The sequence below is a fragment of the Eptatretus burgeri genome, chromosome 4, assembly GCF_056783735.1.
Source record: "Eptatretus burgeri isolate ZD-2024b chromosome 4, Ebu_testis_v1, whole genome shotgun sequence".
Classification (NCBI taxonomy): domain Eukaryota; kingdom Metazoa; phylum Chordata; class Myxini; order Myxiniformes; family Myxinidae; genus Eptatretus; species Eptatretus burgeri.
In genome coordinates, this window is record NC_140964.1 from 141,854,318 (window position 1) to 141,876,685 (window position 22,368).

General features: G+C 46.9%; 1 protein-coding gene across 5 annotated transcripts in view; it reads left to right on the forward strand.

Moving 5' to 3' along the window:
- The window catches only part of SBNO1 (strawberry notch homolog 1), a 141,310-nt gene that overhangs the window by 69,642 nt on the left and 49,300 nt on the right, over positions 1–22,368 (forward strand). For all 5 annotated transcript variants that reach the window (XM_085880216.1, XM_085880214.1, XM_085880212.1 and 2 more), the window contains 8 exons: positions 7,584–7,674; positions 7,762–7,923; positions 10,266–10,401; positions 12,669–12,774; positions 12,997–13,150; positions 14,966–15,148; positions 15,518–15,615; positions 16,158–16,294. In XM_085880216.1, the coding sequence (XP_085736342.1) occupies positions 7,584–7,674; positions 7,762–7,923; positions 10,266–10,401; positions 12,669–12,774; positions 12,997–13,150; positions 14,966–15,148; positions 15,518–15,615; positions 16,158–16,294 (1,067 nt within the window). The remainder of the gene's footprint in view (positions 1–7,583; positions 7,675–7,761; positions 7,924–10,265; positions 10,402–12,668; positions 12,775–12,996; positions 13,151–14,965; positions 15,149–15,517; positions 15,616–16,157; positions 16,295–22,368) is intronic.

Consider the following 22,368-nt stretch of genomic DNA (forward strand, 5'->3'; position numbering starts at 1 on the left):
CTCTCGCCTGGCCATTTCCAGCCAGTAAACGGGTAAGTACCTTGCATAGTTTAGGTGATCGTACGCAAAGTACCAGGGCATTGACGCTCTCGTGATCGCAAGGTGTTTTGGCCAGTTCGAAGTACGAGTTGCCCGTATAAGCTCTAGTCCTGGCTCCACCATTTCCAAGTCGGGCCATGTAATGTCCACACTTTGGTGTTTGTCCAGGTCATCCCTCACCATGAGTGCTCCCGAGTATAGAACATGTAAATTGAGGTCTGAGTCATCCTGCTTGTGGACCCTGGCTGGCTTCATCCTCTGTAGTTGACTCTGTTTCTGTTGTAGAGCTACTGTCTACAACAGCAGCCTGAGCAATGGAACCAATATCAATGTCCTTCATGTACACCACTTCACTCTCAGACATTTTTGGTGGACGATAGAAAATCATGTCTGGGTACCGTTCCTGCAGTCTTTTCTTCAGTCTTGTTGCCTGGTAGTTGGCCTTATCCTGACCTTCGCATACTCTGAGTCGGTCATTGAACATCTCACACAACTTATTCATATGTATAGATTGCTTTCCATCAATGAGTCTTACCTGGATTACTTTATCACAGAAAATGTCAAATGTTGTCATAGTTCACTTTCTGAGTTTGGAGTTTACTTTGACTCTGTCTGTGGTATGTGTCATTCTCATACTCGTAATAACATTTACGGTGATAACAAACTTCCAGCGCCACACAGTCTTTATCCTTTATAGTTGTCATTATTCTCACATCACTTTCATCTCTCCTCTGCTCAGCAGTTTCCCTCAGCTTTCCTCCATCCTGTGTTTCTGCCAGGGACAACTAATCACGTTTTGATTTTCCTTTGACACGGATGAATTTGTCTTTTTTCTGGCATATGATACAAATTCTTGGCAGTACACCAGCTGATTTGCCAGCCACCCTTTCTACACAGGTTCTGAGGGATTTTCTACGTATTTTGTGGTGTGAGCGCCCCTCTTCTTCTAGTCCGCCCACCACCTCACTGGCTCTAGCAGAAACTGCAGTAATGCTGGCTTCTGATTTCCTTTTCCTGGCTTCAGCACGTTTTATATGATCATTGTTACAAAATGACACATAGCAGAACCGGTGACAGCCGGCATCCGCAGGAGGATCAGTCATTGGCAGCAGTTTCATAATTTGATCAGCCAGCAAACGGCATTTGTTGATAGTTTCACTATCTGTGGCATCGCACCAAGCCTTCGCACACTCGCATACCTTACGCCAGCGCTTATCTGTGAATTGCGCCACTTTCTCATCATTCTCCCCGCCCAAGTGTATGAAACAACGCATATTTGGTTGTTGAAAGACCAAAAATCACTCAATCACACGACAACCATGGGCGCCGCCATCTTGATTAGTTGTTTCCTGGTGTTTCCTCCACGATTACAAGCATGCCACGCCCACTTCACGGCGGTAATTTCAAATGGTAATAACTGTCGGTGTGTCAACTTGTGCATCTGGAAACAAGTAGGAATTTCAATGGTGTGTTCTCATGAATGTACAGGGTGAATTTCGTTTATATTGGTGATCTGCACAACGAAACTGAACGAACCCACCCACCTCCACATGACCTACTTTCCCCGTCTGCTTCGAGCTCCGTCTCCCCACTCTGCCCCACCGACACTGCCACTGCCGACACTGCCACTCTGCCACTGCCACTCTGCCACTGCCACTGCCGACTCTGCCACTGCCGACACTGCCTCGAGCTGCGTTCTGCTCGCGCTTATATAGGCCGGGGGAGGAGTGCATATGTAAATTTGTGGATCACAGCGTGTTTGGAGGCAGGGCTACACCACCTGATGCTCAGCCATTGGATGGATGAAAAGTGGGCGTGAATGATTCCTGATCCGTTTTCTTCTTCGAAAGGATCCCATTCACAACCCATGGCACGACATTCGGTAGAAAGGCGAAGGTGGTGGGAGTTTGCTGTGGTGGTTTGGGAAGGGTGTTGGTGGTGGCGATTTGGTTGTTGGGGGATGATTGGTCCAAAATAACGACACCAAAAGAAAAACGGCTATCTCAAAGGATCGCAGCCCTGTGAACACGGAAATCCCTCGAAACAACGGTGGGGAAATCTAACTACACATATACTTATCGTCATAACTGATCTAAGGTCCTTTATGGTGGTCTGTGAATTTCCACAGCCGTAACACTACCCCCTCCCCTTTTTACAGACTCGTCCCGAGTGGCCGAATTTTCGTGTGCCATCAAGTGTATTCTCCCCTCGTACATTTTACCTTCGGATCCCCGAGTGCGACATTCATGGTATTCGTGTCCCCAAAATAAATAACCTACGGGCTGAGTAACTAACTAAACAAACCCACTCATACAGATGACTTAAATAAAATGCTGGCGCTTTGACATACATGCCGGGGGCGCACTCATATGCAATACACAACTTACCCATAACCTAATAATTTACACTATTCCATGGCCCAGGATCGATGGACTCTGCAAAGAGAAAAAGTTAGCAGGGAGCCAGGCTGCTTGCACGCAGTCTCTGGCTCATGCAATGCAGGTGACAGGGAATGTGGCCGGCTGCTCATACGCAGTCCAGGACCTCCCCCCTTTTAAAATGGACGCAGTGAACACAACGACACATGAGCTGCGCAACGCAGTCTCGGTGCTGGCTCAAGCAGCACACGTCATAAACACAACGGATGGATGGATGGATACAACACGGTGCACGGCCCGCCACTGCAGGCCTGTGTTGTAGGTGCCAACAGGGCAGTCCTCGCAAATTGCGCAACGATCCTGGCACACATGGCAATGAACAAGGGGCAGGGAAATGCAGAACATAACGGGGCAAAATGAATGTGGGCAGTCGGCATGGCATGGCAAAGGTGAACAGGCAAGGCATGGCATGACAAGGCAGCTGTAGCAAACAGCCTGCAGATGATCGACCGGCACAGGCATTGAAGCAAAACACCAGCAGACGATCCGGCCGGCACAGGCCTTGCAGTAACACAGCCAGCCGATGAAGTTGGCCAGCCTTTGCCTTTTGGTGGAGGGAGTGCGGTGGTGCTGGCCACTCAGAAGGCAGGCTCGGACCTACCAAGCCGTCTCCTTCCCAACCTATTGCCTTTGCCTGTCTGCTTCGTCCATACCCACTCCCTTAATTTGTCAAAACCCAATTTAGCCCCAATTTATTTTGTTTTATTTTATTTTATTTTTTTATTTTTACTTCCCTCTATAATTCCGTCTCCTCACCCACTTTACAGTCCTTGTTCGGCTAACCTATCATGTCACCGAGCCTTCTCCCAACCCCTACGTTCCCTTCCTGGAGGGGAATAAGGGAGAGCTTGCGTCCTGTGTCGAGGGCCAATTCAAGCCTCAGAATGGCCTCCTCAGACTTCAGCGATCTAAACCCAAAGTGGCTCCAGCGGCCCACAACGAGAGCGAAGGGATGGATGGTGCGGAGGGGTACACTTCCTAATCTACCCAAATCCATTAACCTTTAAACTACCCTGGGGCTTTCAACAAGCGCCTCTCGCTTAAACTATTTGTTCTAACAACCCAGATTCCCGTCGCCTGTGTTGGTGTCCTCACAATTTCGGGCCTCGCCCTCCAATTTTCCTCCCGTGCCCTCACACGGTTTCATGGCTGGGACGCGTGGCTCCCTTGGCAGGAACTACCCTCTGCCGATTCCCCAACAATGGCACCCCCGGGCACTACACTGCCTCCGAGCCTACCAGCTCCCTAAACACCGGGGAGTGCCCTCCCTGGCAACTCCCCCTCAAAGCTCACGTGGCAGGCTGGCACCCCGGGCCCCTTTCCGAGGGTCACCCGTGCCCACTGCACTATCCCGGCCCCCCATGGGCCCTTGGCCTACCGTGGCCGACTAGCCCGGTGCCCGGGGTACCCACTCAGCGATACTCACCTTTCGCAGCCATGCTCTCAGCCCGTCAACAGGGCTCCTGCACCCCTCCAAATGGGTATCGAGCCTACTTTCCCACCAACAACAAAACGACCTCCATTTTTCCAATTTCGCTAACGCACTAACTCACATTACACTGACCCCGGGGTCCCTTGGGTGGGAATCACTCCTCCCCCCAATCACTCATCGCACCATGCATTCCACAATCACTCCATACACTCAGGCCCGCTGGCCTCACTCACTCAACATGTCTCCATACAATTCTTCAACACTCGTCATCGCTGAATTCTGCCATCCTAAACACTACATCCCCTAACTACCTCGTGCTCCCACGTCGTCCCTTAAACTACAGCACGTTCCATTTAACCTACGTAGCTAAGCTACGTCCCCTCTACACATCCAAAATCTGTCACTGTCTTCAAATATCCCATTTTTCCAACCTAAATCTCAACTAAAATCCCTCCAACTAATCCATTCCACGGGCCCCATGAGGACTTACCCCTGCCCCATGAAGCCGGTCGAGCTATCACTAACCCTTCCCCCTAACTAGCTGTCTTCTGTGCCCTGGCAGGGGGGTCTTCCACCCCTTGCCCAGGGAATCCTGTTTACCCGAACCGAAGCTTGCTTTGCTCAACTTTTTTTTTTTTTAAATGCGCGGCAACTCGCATGTCTTTCCTGTTGTGATGGCTATTGCAGGGACATTCCAGAACTCTGCATTGATGTAGAGGAAGCAGATACACGAATTATACCCCACGCCTTACATGCTGTGGAGCACGGAATACAACGACTCGTGGTGTTATCCCCAGACACTGATGTATTTGTGCTGATGCTCTTTTACTGGGATGTACTGCATGAAAAGGGCCTTTATGAACTGTGGTTGAAAGCTGGCAGTGGAAACTCTACCAAATATATTCCAATGCATTATCTTGTGTCAGATAAAGGGCCTGACCTATGCAAAGTCCTTCCCGCCGTGCATACGCTCACTGGGTGTGATTACACCAGCAAGATTGGCACAAAGCAAGCGGCCCTTAAAGCAAACCCAGTAGACTACCTTCAAGGATTTGGTTGTAGCCAAAATGGACCTTCTGACGATGTAGTTGAGAGAGCAGAATCATATCTCGTGAAAGTCCTAAAGAATGGAACTACCTGCACAACAATGGATGAACTCAGGGATCATAATTATCACCACAGCAAAACCCCACTCGAGAAGTTGCCACCTGCAAGCCATGCCATAAAGGCCCATATTCTAAGGGCATATTATGCTACATATGTGATGACATCAATTCTCTCTGCAAATACGACTGAGTTGAATCCTCTCCTATACGGATTTGAAGAGGAAGATGAACTTCTCCATCCAGATAAGGCCATCAGACCCATTCCCGAGGAATATGCTGTGCACTGTACTTGCTTGAAATGTGCGACAGAGAGATGTGCATGTCGAAAGAGTGACCTGCCTTGTTGCCAGTTCTGAAAGTGCCAAGGTATGGGAGACGAGAATGTTTGCTGTAAAAATCCAGCTGATTCTATCTAAAACCGAACAGAACTCATATGTGACACTTACAGCTGCGTGGAAATGTACTCCTGGCATCTACATGTATTCCTTCTCCCATTATCAAATTGGTATGATTTGGAAAAGTGACTACAGTCAGCAGTATACCTTCATTTGGATATAAAAACCTGGACTATTACTAAAACTGAGCAAATTCAGCAGTTTATTTTTGCTGAATGGACTAAGGATGTCCCCCCCTCTACAGGTGGTTGTTTTAGGACTTAGTGGGTTAACGACATGGGAATATTGTAAGAAATTTTATCACTAAAATAAGTGATATTTCGGCTTAAAGAAATAAGTAGTTGGTGATAGATCATATTCATACTGATGAAAATGTTCGATTACTTTATTTTGTGGCATGTGTCTTCCACTGCAAAGGAAAATCAGCTTTTCTGAAATAGCACCATTTATCAAAGTTGATGTTTACGTTACAAAAGGGTTAATTCTTATATAATGCATATCATGTGATAGAGATATGTCTCGGCAACCTCTGACAGCCAGCAAACATTCTCAAGTAGTACAGGCAGCCTGTAACTCACATTTTTCTTCCGGTGGGTCAGATTTTAAGCAACCCCCGATTTCCATGACCTTTTGACCTCTGGACAGCAAATTTGCAACATAATCAGATAATTACATATTGTCACATGTCGAGTGAATAAAAACAAATATTTTCAATGGTAGTTTGCAGTTATATCATGTATGGTTGTGGCGTTATCAGCATTTTAGTTTCCCCTACCCCAAATTTTTGGTCGCCTCGTGAACGCAAAAGCTTGATATTGTGACGTCATTTTCTCAAATCCGACCAGGCTCCCAGATGTCCACCCTCACATTTTTGATGTCCCACATGGTCCACTTCAATAATATGAAGAGAAACTTAGGGCACATAAAAGTCACACAGAAACCACCCCAGCCCATTGACTACCATCAAATATTTCATTTTCAAACAGGAATTCCCAGAAACTTCTTTCAACCTCACCACCACTCCAAGCACATGACACATTTCCTTTTTTAAACCAAAGATCCACAAGGACAACAACCCAGGTCGCCTGAACATCTCCACTTGCCTCACCTAAATGATCTCCAGTTATTTTGATAAGAAGGTGGCTACTCTCATGCAGTCTCTACTCTTTCATCAAGGACACACACACACACACACACACACACACACACACACACACACACACACACACACACACACACACACACACACACACACACACACACACACACACACACACACACACACACACACACACACACACACACAATTTCTGAACAGGAAGGCTTCCCTCCAATAACAATTTGTATTCTCCATGGACATCAAATCCCTGTTCACCATCATACCCAATGATAAGACTTCAGACTCAAACACTTCTGATTCCCAACAAGGAACAAAGTACAAAAGCTCTTCTCCACCTTGCCAAACTGGTTCTCCCTCTCAACCGACCCTCGCTTGTTGGCGAGTTGCACAGACGAACGAAAGGTGGAACCATGGGCACCGAAATGGATCCCGGCTATGCAAGCATTTTCGTCGATTTCATTGAGAAATTTTAAACCAGTTTGAGGGTTGCACCCATTCTTAGGCTGCTACATAGACTGCGTCGGTGTCACGTCGTGTACCAGAGAGGTTCTTGAGCGGTTTGTCGACTTTGGCAATTTCTTCCACCCTGCCCTCATTTTCACATGGGAGATTTCAGGTACCTCCGTCACCCTTCTCCACATGAATGTAACAGTCAAAGAGAACGGATTTGCCACCATTGTCCATTTTCAACCAACAGGTCCACACGGCTACCTTCTCTACCCGTCCTTTCACCCCTCCCAGGTCAAAATTTCAATTCTGCATTTCCAATTCCTCACACCCCATCGTCCGTGCTATGATGATTCCAGCCCCAAACTAAAATCAAATGAGTCGTGCGAGTTCTTCCACGAGCGTGCGCTCTTCCCATTCAAAAGGGGTCACGTCAACGTCGCTTCACCTTTCTTCTCACGACAGTTAGCAAACCTCTGTAAACATAATTTGAGTGTACTTTTTGCACTGGTTTGTTTAAGCACAGACTGTTTTGTGTTGAATTCTCCCAATACAATGCTGTGAATGGATGTTTAAATGCCAGTCTATTCTTCCTGCATCCACTAGGTTCAGTGTCTCCAATGACCTCAAATATGATGCAGAGCGGGACCTTCGGGATATCGGAGCCAAGAACATCAGTGTGCACTCCTTGAACAAGGTGGGTGCTGGGATGGGGGTATACTCAATACTGTGACTTTTGTAAGAAATTTTATATATTTCCTGATCATGTTGAACTTTCCTTTAGTTCAAGTATGGCAAGATAACGTCACGAGAGAACGGAGCAGTGAAGAAAGGAGTTGTGTTTGCCACGTATTCCTCTCTGATTGGTGAAAGTCAGTCGGGTGGAAAATACCGTACAAGAATGAAACAGCTTCTCCATTGGTGTGGAGATGACTTTGATGGCGTTGTATCCTTTTCTTGGAATCATTCTGAACTTGTGCCCTTTTCCTGTTCCTGGGTACACCCCTCACATGTCTGTCTCTGTCTCAACAACAAAGTAATTAACCAAGTTGTCTCCAGAGTGAAGGTGAGCAGTGATTCTTGATTTTGGTAATTCACTGGAAGGTGTTTTTGGCGGACCTTGAGTGTCCTGAGGAAATAAAGGGGAAGGGGGGGGCAGATCACAGACAGAGCGGGGGGGAGGGGGTTGGGGGGGTAAGGCCGAAGAGGAGACGATCGGAGAGAGACAGACCACCGACCTGCCTCCGTTGAGAGGCCCAAAGACTCGGCTTCATCGCAGGAGATACCATTGATCCTAAAAGCTTTGGTTTCCACCACGTGAGGTTGTGCTTTGTGTGATTCTTGCAGGAGCACCATTCATCCATTCTTGCAGGAGCACCACTCCAGAGGGGGGGCAGTACTGCATCAGACTGCAGATGAAAGCTTTATAAGTGGTTGGAAGTTCAGGTGTGCCAAGGAAGGACTTTGCATGGCGTAGGATGCCCAGTCGGCGACTGGCTTTGGAGGCCAGCTTGCAGATGTGGCTTTCCCAGGAAATCCGGAAATAGTTTGGCCTGGAGAGTGTTAATAACACATCGTACACAAAATATAACTGCAATGGTTTGTACACATGGTCATAGTGGTTCCCACAAGACTACCGCTAATGACAGTGAATGGTAGGATGACTGGTATACCTCACAAACGTTGGAGAGACGGTGCCCTTTGATCGATGCGATTGCGTTTACCATAAAGCATTTTGGGCGGTGCATGATGTAATGTGGTGGAAGAGAATCGTCTCATCACCTGTACCCGGCCTTGGTGTTTGAAACGGGAGACGACGATGATATATGTGTACCTCATTGTAAATAATCATTGGAAACAGAGGAAACTGCGTACAAAATGCAAATAACGTGATGGAATCTCATGTCACGTGTAAAAATGAAATGCTCCACAGTTGTCATGCGTTGATTACAGTATCCACTTTTGTAGTGGTTGTCGTGACTTCAGACTGGCTGAAGCTGACCATGAGTCACGTAGTGTGATATCACAGTGATTGGTTGTCATGCAAGCAATCATGAAGCACCACACCTGCAGAAGGAATATGAAGTACAGGTGGTGACATCATGTCGTGTGATGAATTCTATGTCTCTTGGGAAATGACATGTCACATGATGAGCATATGATGAGTTTTAGCTCGTGAAGGCTACTCCATGCGGCAGATCGCATCCTGACTCCGTGTTTCAGAAGAATGTGTATCCAAGACTCTGAGGTGGAGCCATGCGGAGGGGTCAATGCCTCCTCGACGTCTCCCCTGCCAGGGTTTAAGGGTCCTGGCCCATTGTTCTCCCCTCTCCCCCTTCATCCGCACTCCACCACATTTCAAGTGTTGACCACCACAGCTCAGAGGCGATCGACTGAAGCTCCAGACTACCGGAGTGGGCGTCCGTTGCAGTTTGGGACCCTGACCCATCCCAATACTGGTTCACTTGTGGTCCCCCGCGACGAAAGCCGACCAAACGCCCAGAAGATCCACTCCATCGGATCTGCCCAACTGGCATGGCAGGCAAGACCATCTGCCTGCAAGAGTGCGGGGCATGGTGCTCACTGATATTGCTGGGCTGGCGGTGCAAGGCACGCAGCGACCCAGCGGTTAACCACGTACTGCTCGGCCAACCCAGCTCAGGAGTTTAAGGTTGCTTGCGGAATGCCCATCGCGACCCCAACAATCTCCCTTGGGAGAGCCATGCCGCACGCAGTGAGTCGTAAGCACCGTGGAGAAATTATGGGGAAGGGAGGGCACCCTCTTCTGAGACAGCGGTAGTACCACATGTCTTCAAGGAGAGACCTGTCCCCACGAGCCCGGCCATACCATGGACCGATCACCACATGCAGTAGTCCGTGGGAGACAGGCCGCCGCTCAAGACACCACGTTACTCGTTGTCAGCTTCAGCCTGTCTGAAGTCACCACAAACACTACCAAAGTGGATACCTTTGCTCAGGAGAGGTAAGGTTTTTTGGGAAAATGGAAAGTCTTCTTTTGTACAAGTTGTGGGAGTGTCAGCATGGAATTCTGGTCACTTGAGTAGTTTATTTTAGCGTGTTCGTACAGAGGAGAGGGTATACGTTTGGGAAAGGCAAAGGGAATGTAAGAGTCTCTGGTTTTGAGATGTGTAACAGGACTAACCCCTATGTATGTTTCTCTGTTTCTACCACTTCCCCACACCCTTCCCCACTACCCCAAACCATTTGGTTTTTATAAGGTGCTGTTTTCTTTCCATGTGTTTATTCCGTTATTCTTGACATTGTCAGATACTTTTTGATGAGTGCCACAAAGCCAAAAACCTCTGCCCAGTTGGCTCTTCCAAGGCAACAAAAACTGGCTTGGCTGTACTGGAGCTGCAGAATCTTTTGCCACGAGCAAGGGTAGTTTACGCCAGTGCCACAGGTATGCCTGCATTTGCTGATTGGTGATATCCATCATATACCATGTTAGCCGCATAACGAAGGAGTTGAGGGAAGTCGGTGAAGGGGTAGGAAAGGTCGTGAGAGAAGGGATATGAGTGTGAGTGGATGAAGGGGTTGAGGGAAATGTGCAACGGGGTCGAGGGGAATGGGAAAAGGGGTTGCTGAATGAAAGTGCTGTATATTAAAAGAATGGGTTTGCAGGAGTTAGCTTGTGTTTGTGCGTGCGTGTGTACGTGTGTGCCTTTCTTGCCTGCCTGCCTGTCTTTTTTCCGAGTCTGGGAGGGAAGAGTCAGTCTGCTCTGTCCTGGCTATCAACCTCAGGCCCGTGTGTTCGATCCTCGTGTTGTTTGAATGAACTTGTATGTTTATTTCTGACTCCTTGAGTCTGTAACATGGGCCGAAAGGCAAAAAGTAACATGGGCTGGGCTGAAAGAATTGAAACCTCGAGGAAGAACGGTGCCCAGCTGACGATCCGTGTGGTCGGGCAACCAGTCAACTGCTTTCAGGTTAAGGTTCTTTCTTTAGGTAAGGGAACTATGTTTGGAGGTTTACAATTTAAATAAAGTTGAATGGAGGATGTTGTGACATTCTCATAATTTACAACAATCCTTTGAATCTGTCTTTATTAAACATTGTGTCTTTGTGTATTTGTCTATCTCCCTTCATCTTGACGATTTAAGAAGGGTTTTTAAAGGCCAATCTTTTAACACGACTGTGTTGGCTTCAGTCTATTTTCTTTTTTTCAGGACAAAGAAACTCGAAAAAACATTTTTCATCGGAGTAATTACATCTCTCCTATTGGAAATGTAGACGGTGATTTGCAACCGGGCATCAAGGGCAGTGGGTGTGCAGAAACTTCAAAAACAACCAAAATAAATACCAGGCACAGGGAGGTGAAATTCGCTGCACATGATGTGTAACACACGCAGAGTAACGTGAGTGTTCATCCGTCGATGTCTAATTAATGAAGACTATGTAACCCTAACGACACTGTACCGTCAAAATGAAACATCCCAGAAGATAATGATAATCAGGTCACACGTGTACATGTTTTAAAATAACGCTTCTTGTTACGAAACATCATATCTTGCAGTCTCTGAATATTTTGAATAAAATAACTCCAACCTGTCATTTTTGACAGGCTTTTATATGATATTTATAGAACTTTTTTTTGATGATATTTATAGAACAGCTGATACTGCACAATTGTGTGCGTGCAAAGTTACTGCCCTATGCGCGATCTTATTCCAAACACACAGCACGTTATTCTGACGCATACCTTGATTTGGACGGTGTATAGGCAACTGACAGCTCTGTATACGCAAACAAAACAAAAAACACCCGGGTTATATGCATCAAGCACAACATATCTGCTGCGTACAATTCAAAATGCCTCACTGCACCAGAAAATGTGGTGACACGAATACCGTACAGTTCCGTAAATGGTGGAGATGTGTAATACCAAGAAAAATCTGGAGGTGGTGCTGCACGATACACATTTGCATCGAGAATTTGTGGCACACCCCCTCCCCCTCCCCCACCCCCAGACCACTGGCAAGGATAAAAAACACACCTATGCATCAATTTTAATGATTAAGAGTGGTGGACTTGGGATCCTCGGGTCCCAAGTTCGAATCCCGCTTCGCTGTTGAATTGATACCAGGTGGGGTCGACTCAGCCTGTCATCCCTCCGAGGTTGGTGAAATGAGTACCAGTGTACTGATCCTGGTGTGTGCCCCGGTTGGAATATGTACGCAATATCCCTGCGTGTTGTAAGAGGCGACTGAAGGGTTGGCGTCAGGAAGGGTGGTGTGGTGTGGGGGTGTGTACATAAATTTATAATGAAGTTCAGTTTGTTGGAAGATATCCAGTTGATCATGTGACAAGTTTTGTGATTAAAGGGGCCTTTGATGTGGGTGATGGTGAGACAGAGTTTTAGACGTGAAACCTCCAATAAATGTTGGCCAGAGAACACGTGTTTCAAAAAAATTGCAACTATTTTGAAAGATTGGAGCCGTTGATCACTGGAGAACACAGATTGCCTTCATAACATTTCCAAGAAGCATGTCACTGAGCATTTTATCCAGGAGATCGAACAGATGTGGATCGATTTTTAGATTGACTGAAGAGACTGCTTCCATCGGGAGGCTTTTGGGAAGAATGGATACTCTGATACAAAAGTATTGTATGTCGGTGGATTGTTATGATGTGATTCGTCTGTTTATTAAAAAAAAAACATTTTTTTAGGTGCCTCGGAGCCTCGGAACATGGCGTACATGAGTCGGTTAGGAATTTGGGGACCAGGGACCCCCTTTAAAGAGTTCATGGATTTCATACAGGCCGTGGAGAGGCGGTGAGAACCTGTGATGTATATTTTTGTATATTTAAAAAATAAATTATTTATTTTTTTATCTTCTCCTTACTTGTTTTATTTTTTTGTTTCAATCAAAAAGAAAAAAAGGAAAAGAATTGATCTCCCAAATGCCTCCTTCCCACTTTAATCTTCGTGTTGTTGTTTTGGTTCTACTTGTGATCATCTCTCTTGTTTTGACCCTTTATAAAACCATCCATTTAGAGGTGTAGGAGCGATGGAAGTGGTGGCGATGGATATGAAGTTGAGAGGGATGTACATAGCTCGTCAGCTGAGCTTTTCCGGTGTTGCGTTCAAGATTGAAGAGATACCACTGGAGCAAAAGTACATAGACATGTACAATCATGCTGTCCAGCTGGTAATCTCATCCACTTGTCTTCATTCTTATGGCCGCCATCCTTCCGTTTTACCAATCCCTGTTTTGTGTCCCACTCGTGTTTGTGAAATATTATGTTTTTTGCATTACGAGAGTATCGTGATGTCGGTGACGTTTACTCGGATCGTGTATAAAGCTTGAATGGTCATCGTTTTACATTTCTCACGTGTCTGTCTGTCCGTCCACCTCCATTTCCATCCATTCATCCATTCTTGCAGATACTGACGATAAGTTAAGACCATTGTATTTGCGCAGTCATTTTAATAATTTTTTTATTATTGAGATGTATTTATTTTATCTTTATGATCCTCTTGTGAAATTAATTTTTGTCTCGTCCCACGACTTTTTTTGAATGAAATTTTTTGGATCGTTTTGGCACTCCCTTTTCGAAACAAATGAGCCAAACCTTTTACTTTTTCAGAATGTAATTTGTTTCACAGTTTTATATGAACGTTTTGCAGTACAGTAAGTAAACCCTTGTTTTACGTGGGTCTGGTGTCACTTTCATGCACGATTCCCGCCCCTGGTGTGGGTCGGAATTCGTCTTCCTCCACCATTGTGTCTTGTGCACTTGGAGGCGCTGCTGTAGTGCAGGTGGGAGCTGAGATGCGCAGTGCTGTACCGAAACATCTCTCTCGATCTACCTCTCCATCTCCCCCTCTCTCACTCCGCGTCAATACTGTTCTGTGTCATTGTAATCAATTCCTTTATTTTTACAGTGCGTGCGCTGTATACAATTGCACCGAGTTTGAAATGTCCCCGGTGTCTACCATGGAACGTCCCCGTTGTCTCCGTCCCCCTCCCCCCCCCCCGCAACGTGCCTCAAGACAGCCAATGACGGCCGTCCGGTAGATGGCAATGCGTAACCGAGATGGAAATGGCAACAATTGACGGAAATACCCGAGTATTTCAATGGAAATTTGTGAAACTAATGTGTTATATATATATATGAAAACCATTTAATTTATTGCTTGACAGAAAAAAAAACAAGAAACGCGCCCCTCTCATGTACGAACGAACGAAAGACGTCATTTCCGCCCACCATCGCATTTTGCGCCGATCGCCGAATGCTGAAAGCTCAGTTCTTCTTATGCTATCGTTCTTTTGCGGCCCCCTGCAACGCTGTATCGAACGATTTCATTCCTTCTGTTATATATATATATATATAAAGGTGCTTATCACAATAATAACAAGATTTTTACATTTCAAATATTAAGTACGCTTTGTAATAGTTTTTCAACTGAAAAAGCATAAATTGCATATTTTAACATTAGTGTACTCATTTGCTTCACCACACGTGCTATATTGAAGGATTTCACTTGTTCGGTTATTGTTGCCATTTGTGGTTATTAACCAGGGCTCACAAGATGAAAAATGTTGCTAGTGGTGAACCAAGTGCAAAAAAGTCGAGGAAAGTGGGGATTTTGGATACGATTGGTCGAGACGAGAGTGCGGCATCATTAGGCAGACATTATGGCACAAACGACTCCAGTATCTGCCATATGAAAAAATGCACAGAACACATGTCAGGGCGACTCCCGTAAACCGCTCCAGTACATGACGCATGAGTTTATAGGAAAGAGGACTGAGCCCGGAACCTAAACCCCTTTTTCCCAGAAGCCCTTGGTCTTATTTTGTGCAGATTTGGTTTACATGGAGATTTCCAGGAATGTAACCTCCACCCCCATGTAAAACAACGGATTTCTGTATTTTGTTTAAAAAAAACAATTTTTTTCCTTGGTCGGAATACCCAAATTTTTTGGAGCATGATCCTGATTTTGTGAACCCCCAACGTAGTGGGTGATGGCCCGTGAGCGATTCCAAGCGGCTGCATCCCTCATCGAAGCAGAGCAGAGGATGAGGAAAGCAATGTGGGGACAGTTCTGGTCAGCACACCAAAGGTTTTTCAAGTACCTATGTATCGGGGCAAAAGTGGCACGTGCTGTGGCCCTCGCACGAGAAGAGCTCAAAAATGGGAAGGTAGGAGGATTTCGCACTCTCTCTGACAAACTTATCCCCGACCACGATCGTTGATATTCTTTTTCCCTTGACGATTCCCATTGAATGCGAATGCTGACCCATCGCTCGTTTTGTAACTTGCATTTTGTCATGTCCTTTGCATTCACGGTCTTTGTCACGACACCTCATGCATCATCGTGCCTTTGGCTCAGCGTGATTAGAAGCAGACAATCTCACATTTTCTTCCCTTGTCGCTTCTGTTTTTTTTTTACATTTCTCTCACCTCTTTTATTTGGCACTTCCCTTGTAGTTTAATTGCCATCTGTCATTTTTTCATTGCTCTTCTTCCATCCCACCCCACCCCACCCTACCCTCCCACCCACGCACAAGTGTGTTGTGATTGGCCTGCAATCGACGGGTGAAGCTCGTACGTTGGAAGCTCTTGAAGAAGGAGGCGGAGAACTGAACGATTTTGTATCGACTGCGAAGTACGATCACCATCCTTTTCTTCTCCCTGTTTGTTTTTTTTTGAGTGTGTTTGTTTTAACAAGTATCTGCATATATTTCTCCTCTTCTTCAAGTTTGAGTGTGCTGCCAGTCCTCCAGACATCAGCGTTTGTTTTTGTGCAGTGGCGGTGGTGGGTAGTGCTACGTGCTTGTAATGCGACCCTTTATCTGGTGATTGTGTTGAACCTTTTCCAACACACTTGCAGCTTTATTTGGACTGTGGACTGAAAAATTGCCAATTCAAAAGATCTCAGGAACTAATCTATTCAAAATGGTGAGAGTCGACTGTAGCAGTGAAATTTCATGAAGTTGTAATTGTTGAGTTGAGCTGTCCCATTGGTTTATCCTTTTTTGGTGTGTGTGTTAATCTGATGATCGCTTAGCTTGCAGAGGAGTTACTACTCTCTTGGATCTTTACCATCTCTCATGTGAAATGCATTCTGTTTGTCTCGAAAGCAAAAACATCTCTCATGGGGGGAAAAAATTAAAATACATCACATGGAATGGTGTTTTGTGCACTTAGAGGAGTGCTCCAATCACTCATCGAGAAGCATTTTCCAGCTCCAGACCGACAGAAGTTGGCTTCTCTTTTGGGTCTTCCTCCACAGCAGAACACGCAGCAACTTGCACAACACGTTGCCATTGACAACAAAAATAAAGGTATCTAGTAGCATCTCTTTTGGACATCTTCTCAGTCTTTCTCTTTTGCTTACACCTACTCTTCGCCATTCCTAATGCCTGACCTCACGTGTATAACAAGGAATAACTCAGCATGTCGACCAGCAAAACGAAACAAACATACATCCGTTGACCTTTCTCAACAGTGAAGAAGTAATTCTAAACCCCACTTCATCAACCCGAACAAGGGGGTTGGCAAAGCCGGACTCACCAATCAGTCTTGTCGAGAAACTCAAATACGTGACTTTCAACTGCTGTCACATTAAATCAAACAGCCTGACAGCACATGCATTTGGGTGGAGGGCTGTGTGAGGAAGTAAGGGGGGAGGGGGCATGCTTGAGGTGATCATTTGTAATGTAAACCAATTAACCTCAATCGATATAATACTCTGTCAGGTCAGGCCAGATTAGATCTGTGACTTGCTGCAGGTATCATGTAAACCTGTACTTACCTGTTCTATGGTCGGGTTGTTGGTGACTAAACCGTCTCCCCACCAGGTTTTTTTGGTGAGGAGGGTGTTTGGATATGGACACCCAGCAGGATTAAAAACAAAACCTGTCAAAGGGCGGAGGAGCTCCTTGTGAGCCAACGGCCATCCATATCTCGTTCCCAACTGTGTCTGCGGACGTCGTACTACAGTTGGATTACTTCTTATTAGGAGGTTGGTGGTAGGATTTGCACTCCGGCCACCGTAAAACCCTTCATTCCGCAAAACACAAAAACGCAAAGAAATCTGAAAACCACTCTGTGGGAGTACCTCCTGTGCAGCTTCCCTTCGCAGGGCAGTTCATTGGATGACGGGATTGGGGCAAAGCCTTCAGAACCCCCAATCTTTGATGATAGCAGGGAAACCACGGGGTAACATTTCCGGGTCAGATTGCGGGAGAGTGTGTCGGAGTGGTGCTGAGGTGTCGTCCACCAGATGCGGTCTCCTTGGGTTAACCTGAGGCGGTCCCTTTGGGTGGGTGCCTGGAATGTCCTATCCCTAAGAGAGGATGATCACCTGTCTCTGTTATCTGAGCTCAAGCGTTTGGACATCGGTAATGCAGCACTCTGAGGTTCGGAGACCGGATTGCGGCGAGATAATGGTGGGTGGTTACACCTACTATTGGTCTGGTTGCTCTGATGGTTACCATGCCCAAGGAGTTGCTGTAGCTGTGTCCAATACGCTGATTCCAATGATAATTGAGGGAACACCGGTCAACGAGCATATTATGAGACTAAGGATTCGTCACTCCTTCGGTGTCATTTCCCTGGTCTCTGTTTATGCTCCGACTGAGGCGAGTGATCTCACCTTGAAGGACACATTCTACGCCATGCTCGAGTCTGTGGTTGATCAGTGCCCCAGACGAGATACACTTCTCGTCTTGGGGGATTTCAATGCATCGACTGGAACTGATAGGGATGGTTATGAGATGTGTGTTGGTCCCCATGGGTCAGGAACTGTGAACCTGAATAGCATGAAGTTCCTTGACTTTGCAGGAAGTCATGGACTTTGGGTGGCCGGTTCATGGTTTCAGCGCCCACAAACTCATCGTTGCACTTGGTATTCCAACACTGGCGGTGTGGCAAAGGAGATTGACCATGTCCTCATTGACGCTTGCTGGAGGATGATCCAGAACTGCAGGGTTTACCGGAGTGCTCAGTTCTTCAATACTGACCACCGGCTTGTTGTAGCAACTCTTAAGTTGCACCTTAAATCCAGGAGAATGGTACCATCCCAGCCGAGGCTGGATGTTTGCAAACTCAAGGATGAGAATGCAGCTGAGGAGTTTGTGAACAAGCTGAGTGGAGATTTTGGGGGGGGGTCTGTGTGCTTTGGGAGGTCCTGAAGAGTTGTGGAGTGCTTTCGAGACCACCGTCCTTGATGTTGCCGGTGGATGTCTTGGAACTCACCGAAGGGCAAAGAAGAATTTTGTCTCAAGGGACACTGGATACCATTGACCAGAGTCGCAAGGCCAGGCTGAATGGCAGAGCTGAGCTGTTCAGGGAGCTGAGGCGTAAAACTGTACGTGCGTGAAGGGTGGACAAGGAGGCCTATGTGCGAGGAATCTGCGAGGGGTGGAGCATCACCTGTGGTCAAGTGATTCTCGTCCTGCTTACAGGGGAATTTGCGCATTGCGTTCATCCAATCCCATCCATCGGTGTACTGCAGTTAGAGCAGAGGGTGGTAGGCTCTTGACAGAGGAGTCCGAAGTGAAGGCCTGCTGGGTGGGTTACTTTGAGTTATTTCACCAGGCTGATCAACCAGCTGTCGCGTTGGACGTCAGGGGTGTTACAATAACTGTTGCTGACCCTCCAATCAACTGTGGTCCACCTTCGCTTGTGGAAACACAGGCTGCGGAGAACCGGTTGAAATGGGGTAAAGCTCCAGGGATCTGTGGCATCAATGCTGAACTTCTCAAGGCTGGAGGAAATGCTGCACTCGTGTCGTTGCATGCAGTTCTGTGCTCTGCCTGAAATGCAGGCATCATCCCAACTGACTGGAAGAAGGGCCTTGTTGTCCTCTGAAAAGGAAGGGTGTTCGACAAGACTGCAACAACTACCGAGGGGTGACGTTGCTCTCAGTGCCGCTCAAGGTCTTTGCTCGGATAATTCTTGATAGTGTTCGCCACCATCTGCTTGAGCACCAGCGTGCAGAGCAGTCAAGCTTTACACCAAAGGGGTCAACGATTGACCGTATGCTTGCTCTTCGGGTCCTCACCGAACGCAGACGAGAGTTTTATCAGGGGCTGCTTGCATCCAATGTTGATCTTAGTAAAGCGTTTGATTCAGTGAATCGGGATGCCCTCTGGAGGGTTCTTGGTCTTCGTGGGGTGCCACCAAAGCTGATCGATCTGATGTCTGAACTCTACTCTGGTAGTGAGAGTGCTGTGAGATGTGGTGGTACCATCTCTGACTTATTTCCAGTTGTTACTGGAGTTCGTCAGGGGTGTGTACTGCCCCCCACACTTTTCAGCACTTATATGGACTGGATTCTAGGGAGGATGTAGGAGAGATCAAGTTGCGGTTCATCGTTTGGTAATGTCAAGATCTCCGACCTTGATTTCGCAGATGATGCAGTCATCTTTGCGGAGACTTCAGATATCCTCTTGCGGGCCCTCGACGTGCTGAACGAGGAGTCGGAGCCGCTGGGATTACGGGTTTCCTGGATCAAAACTAAGATGCAGGCTTTCATTGACATCTTGGATGCTGCTGTCCTGTCTGTGCCTGTTTGTGGTGAGGATGTTGTCGTGGAGAGATTCACTTACCTTGGCAGTCATATTCATGTCTCTGCTGGCTGTGAGTCAGAGGTCAATAGACGTCTGGGTCGTGCTTGGGGAGTCATGGATTCACTGGATAATGGGGTGTGGCGCTGCCGTACCTGTGCTGGAGGATGAAAGTCCGAGTCTTCAGGTCCTTGGTGCTTCCACTCTTGCTCTATGGATGTGAGACTTGGACTCTGACCAATAATCTGAGACGGAGACTTAATTCCTTTGGTACCAGGTCTCTTCGGAGAATCCTTGGCTATCGCTGGTCGGACTTTGTGTCCAACGAGCGGTTGCTGAGAGAGACTCAAATGAGATTTCTTACCTGCATAGTCCGTGAGCGTCAGCTGCACCTGTATGGACATGTGGCTCGTTTTCCTGATGCTCATCCTGCTTTCCAGATTCTCTCAGCGAGGGAGTCTCGAGACTGGAGGAGGCCAAATGGGCCGACCACGTGCCTTGTGGTTGCAGCAGGTTGATCGGAATCTCATGGAGATGGCGATGGGCCAGGGATCTGCCTGGGGGATGGCCAGACGGAGGCCCCTGGAGTACAGGCGGATAGTGGATGCAGCGACGTGCTGCTCTGCCGCATGCTCCCATACCTGACCTGACCTGACCTGATTTAATACAAACAAACGTAATGGTAATGACCTGAATCAACAGAAGAAATGTGACAAAGTAGTGGGGTGTGTGTGTGTGTGTGTGTGTGTGTGTGTGTGTGTGTGTGTGTGTGTGTGTGTGTGTGTGTGTGTGTGTGTGTGTGTGTGTGTGTGTGTGTGTGTGTGTGTGTGTGTGCGTGTGTCAGTGTGTCCTCCGTAACTCCAAAATCATGAAACCCAGCAGCCTGAAACTTTGCATGCATATTAAGGGAACTCCAAGGAAGTGCAAGAGTGAAGATTAGGTGTTTGGGTTTATTAAAACACACCTTTTGAAGATAATTAACGGCCTTATTTAATTATATCCATCATGTGATCCTCGGACACCTCACTCTCTGGAGTATTAATGTGTGTCTTGGTTTTCCTTGCTCAGGTCTGAAGCCGCTATGTTTTTTGGCCTGCTCAACCATGCTTTGAATTGGAACAGGCCGCAACGATTTCTTCATGATAGATTTGTTTTTTCTCCACTTTCCTCACTCATATTATTCAATCCCTGTTCATCATGTCTACGAATCGCTGGGTACATTGCAATGCTTATAAATGTCTGGAAATGCCAGTGTTCTTAGCTTTATTTCATTTCCACACATGCCATACTTTGAGAATCTCTTAACCTAAGCCAAATTACAAAATTTAAGTTCCAGAATTGAACTTGGCAGCAGTTCCGACTGCTGAAAAAGTGATCATTTGTCCAATTCGGACATTGCTTGGGCGTTTCTGGGTGCATGGGCTTATCGATGGCAATTGGTAATCGCTTGCCAAGCTGGGCATTCCGTTGGAGTGCTTGCTTGAATGCTGAAGCCGCTTGTCGAGTGTCCTCCCGTCAAGAGCGGCACAGTTCGTGTCTCAATCGGGATGTTCAGTCGACAGTCACTACAATGTAGAGCAATGTATACAGCACACACGGACGTGGTACATCGGGGTCGATTTTGATCTGCACGGACTCTCCGCGAGTGTGTGGACATGCCATGCCTGTTACGGGCGCTGTGGTGGTTAAGTTTCATCCTGTATCTTAAAGAGGTTCTATCAGGTGTTCCTTTGACCTCGCGACTGTTTCGAAAGCATTTGATGATCGGTTTTGCTTTACAAAAGCTTTGTTTCTCTTTGTGAGTATCAAAGGAAAATATTGTCGTGGCTCCTGTGTCGTGGGGGAAACACAAGGAAGTGCTTGGTTCTTCTCTGGACTCACCGGGAATCGCAGGCCGTCGCACATGAATACCTTCGTGTCACGGCTGGTCACAAATCAACCGTGAATGCCAATAACTTGACCACGCAACCCAGGGTTCTCCATCGACAACTGTTTACCTTGGAACACATGATCGCCTTATTGGGGAGTCGTGCCCTCGATGCGTACTTGTGTTACTTCAGTTACTTGCCATATCAGGTGCAGCTGAGCAGATCTGCCAAGTATGCACCGGCTATTTAAGCAGATTTTGGGGCATAACGTCCTGGCTAAACTAAGCTGCAGACCGTGCTCGACCAATGGAGGAAAAGGCAAAAACGAACTGGGTACATTTGCAGCAGGCACATTTATTTAAAGAAGAGCGAGGAAAATTGTGGCGCAGTATGGGATTTATTGCAAATGTACAGCATGGAATGCACGGAATTTGTGAGGTGCAGCAAAAGACATACAATATTCCCAAAAGAAGACGGTGCAAAGTTATCACGAATATCCTCAGTCTTAACTTATGCTACGACATGCGCGATCTCTCTCTCTCTCTCTCTCTCTCTCTCTCTCTCTCTCTCTCTCTCTCTCACTCTCTCACTCTCTCACTCTCTCACTCTCTCACTCTCTCACTCTCTCACTCTCTCACTCTCTCACTCTCTCACTCTCTCACTCTCTCACTCTCTCACTCTCTCATCACTCTCCCACTCTCTCTCACTCTCTCACTCTCTCACTCTCTCACTCTCTCACTCTCTCACTCTCTCACTCTCTCACTCTCTCACTCTCTCACACTCTCACACTCTCACTCTCTCACTCTCTCACTCTCTCACTCTCTCACTCTCTCACTCTCTCACTCTCTCACACTCTCACACAGACACATCCGAGGAAAATTAGAGAGAGAGATGAGCAGTGGAGGATTGACGACCTCTCAATACCTCGCACGGTTGATGGACTTGCACAACCCAAAACGCTTAGAAAAGGGAAGGAAG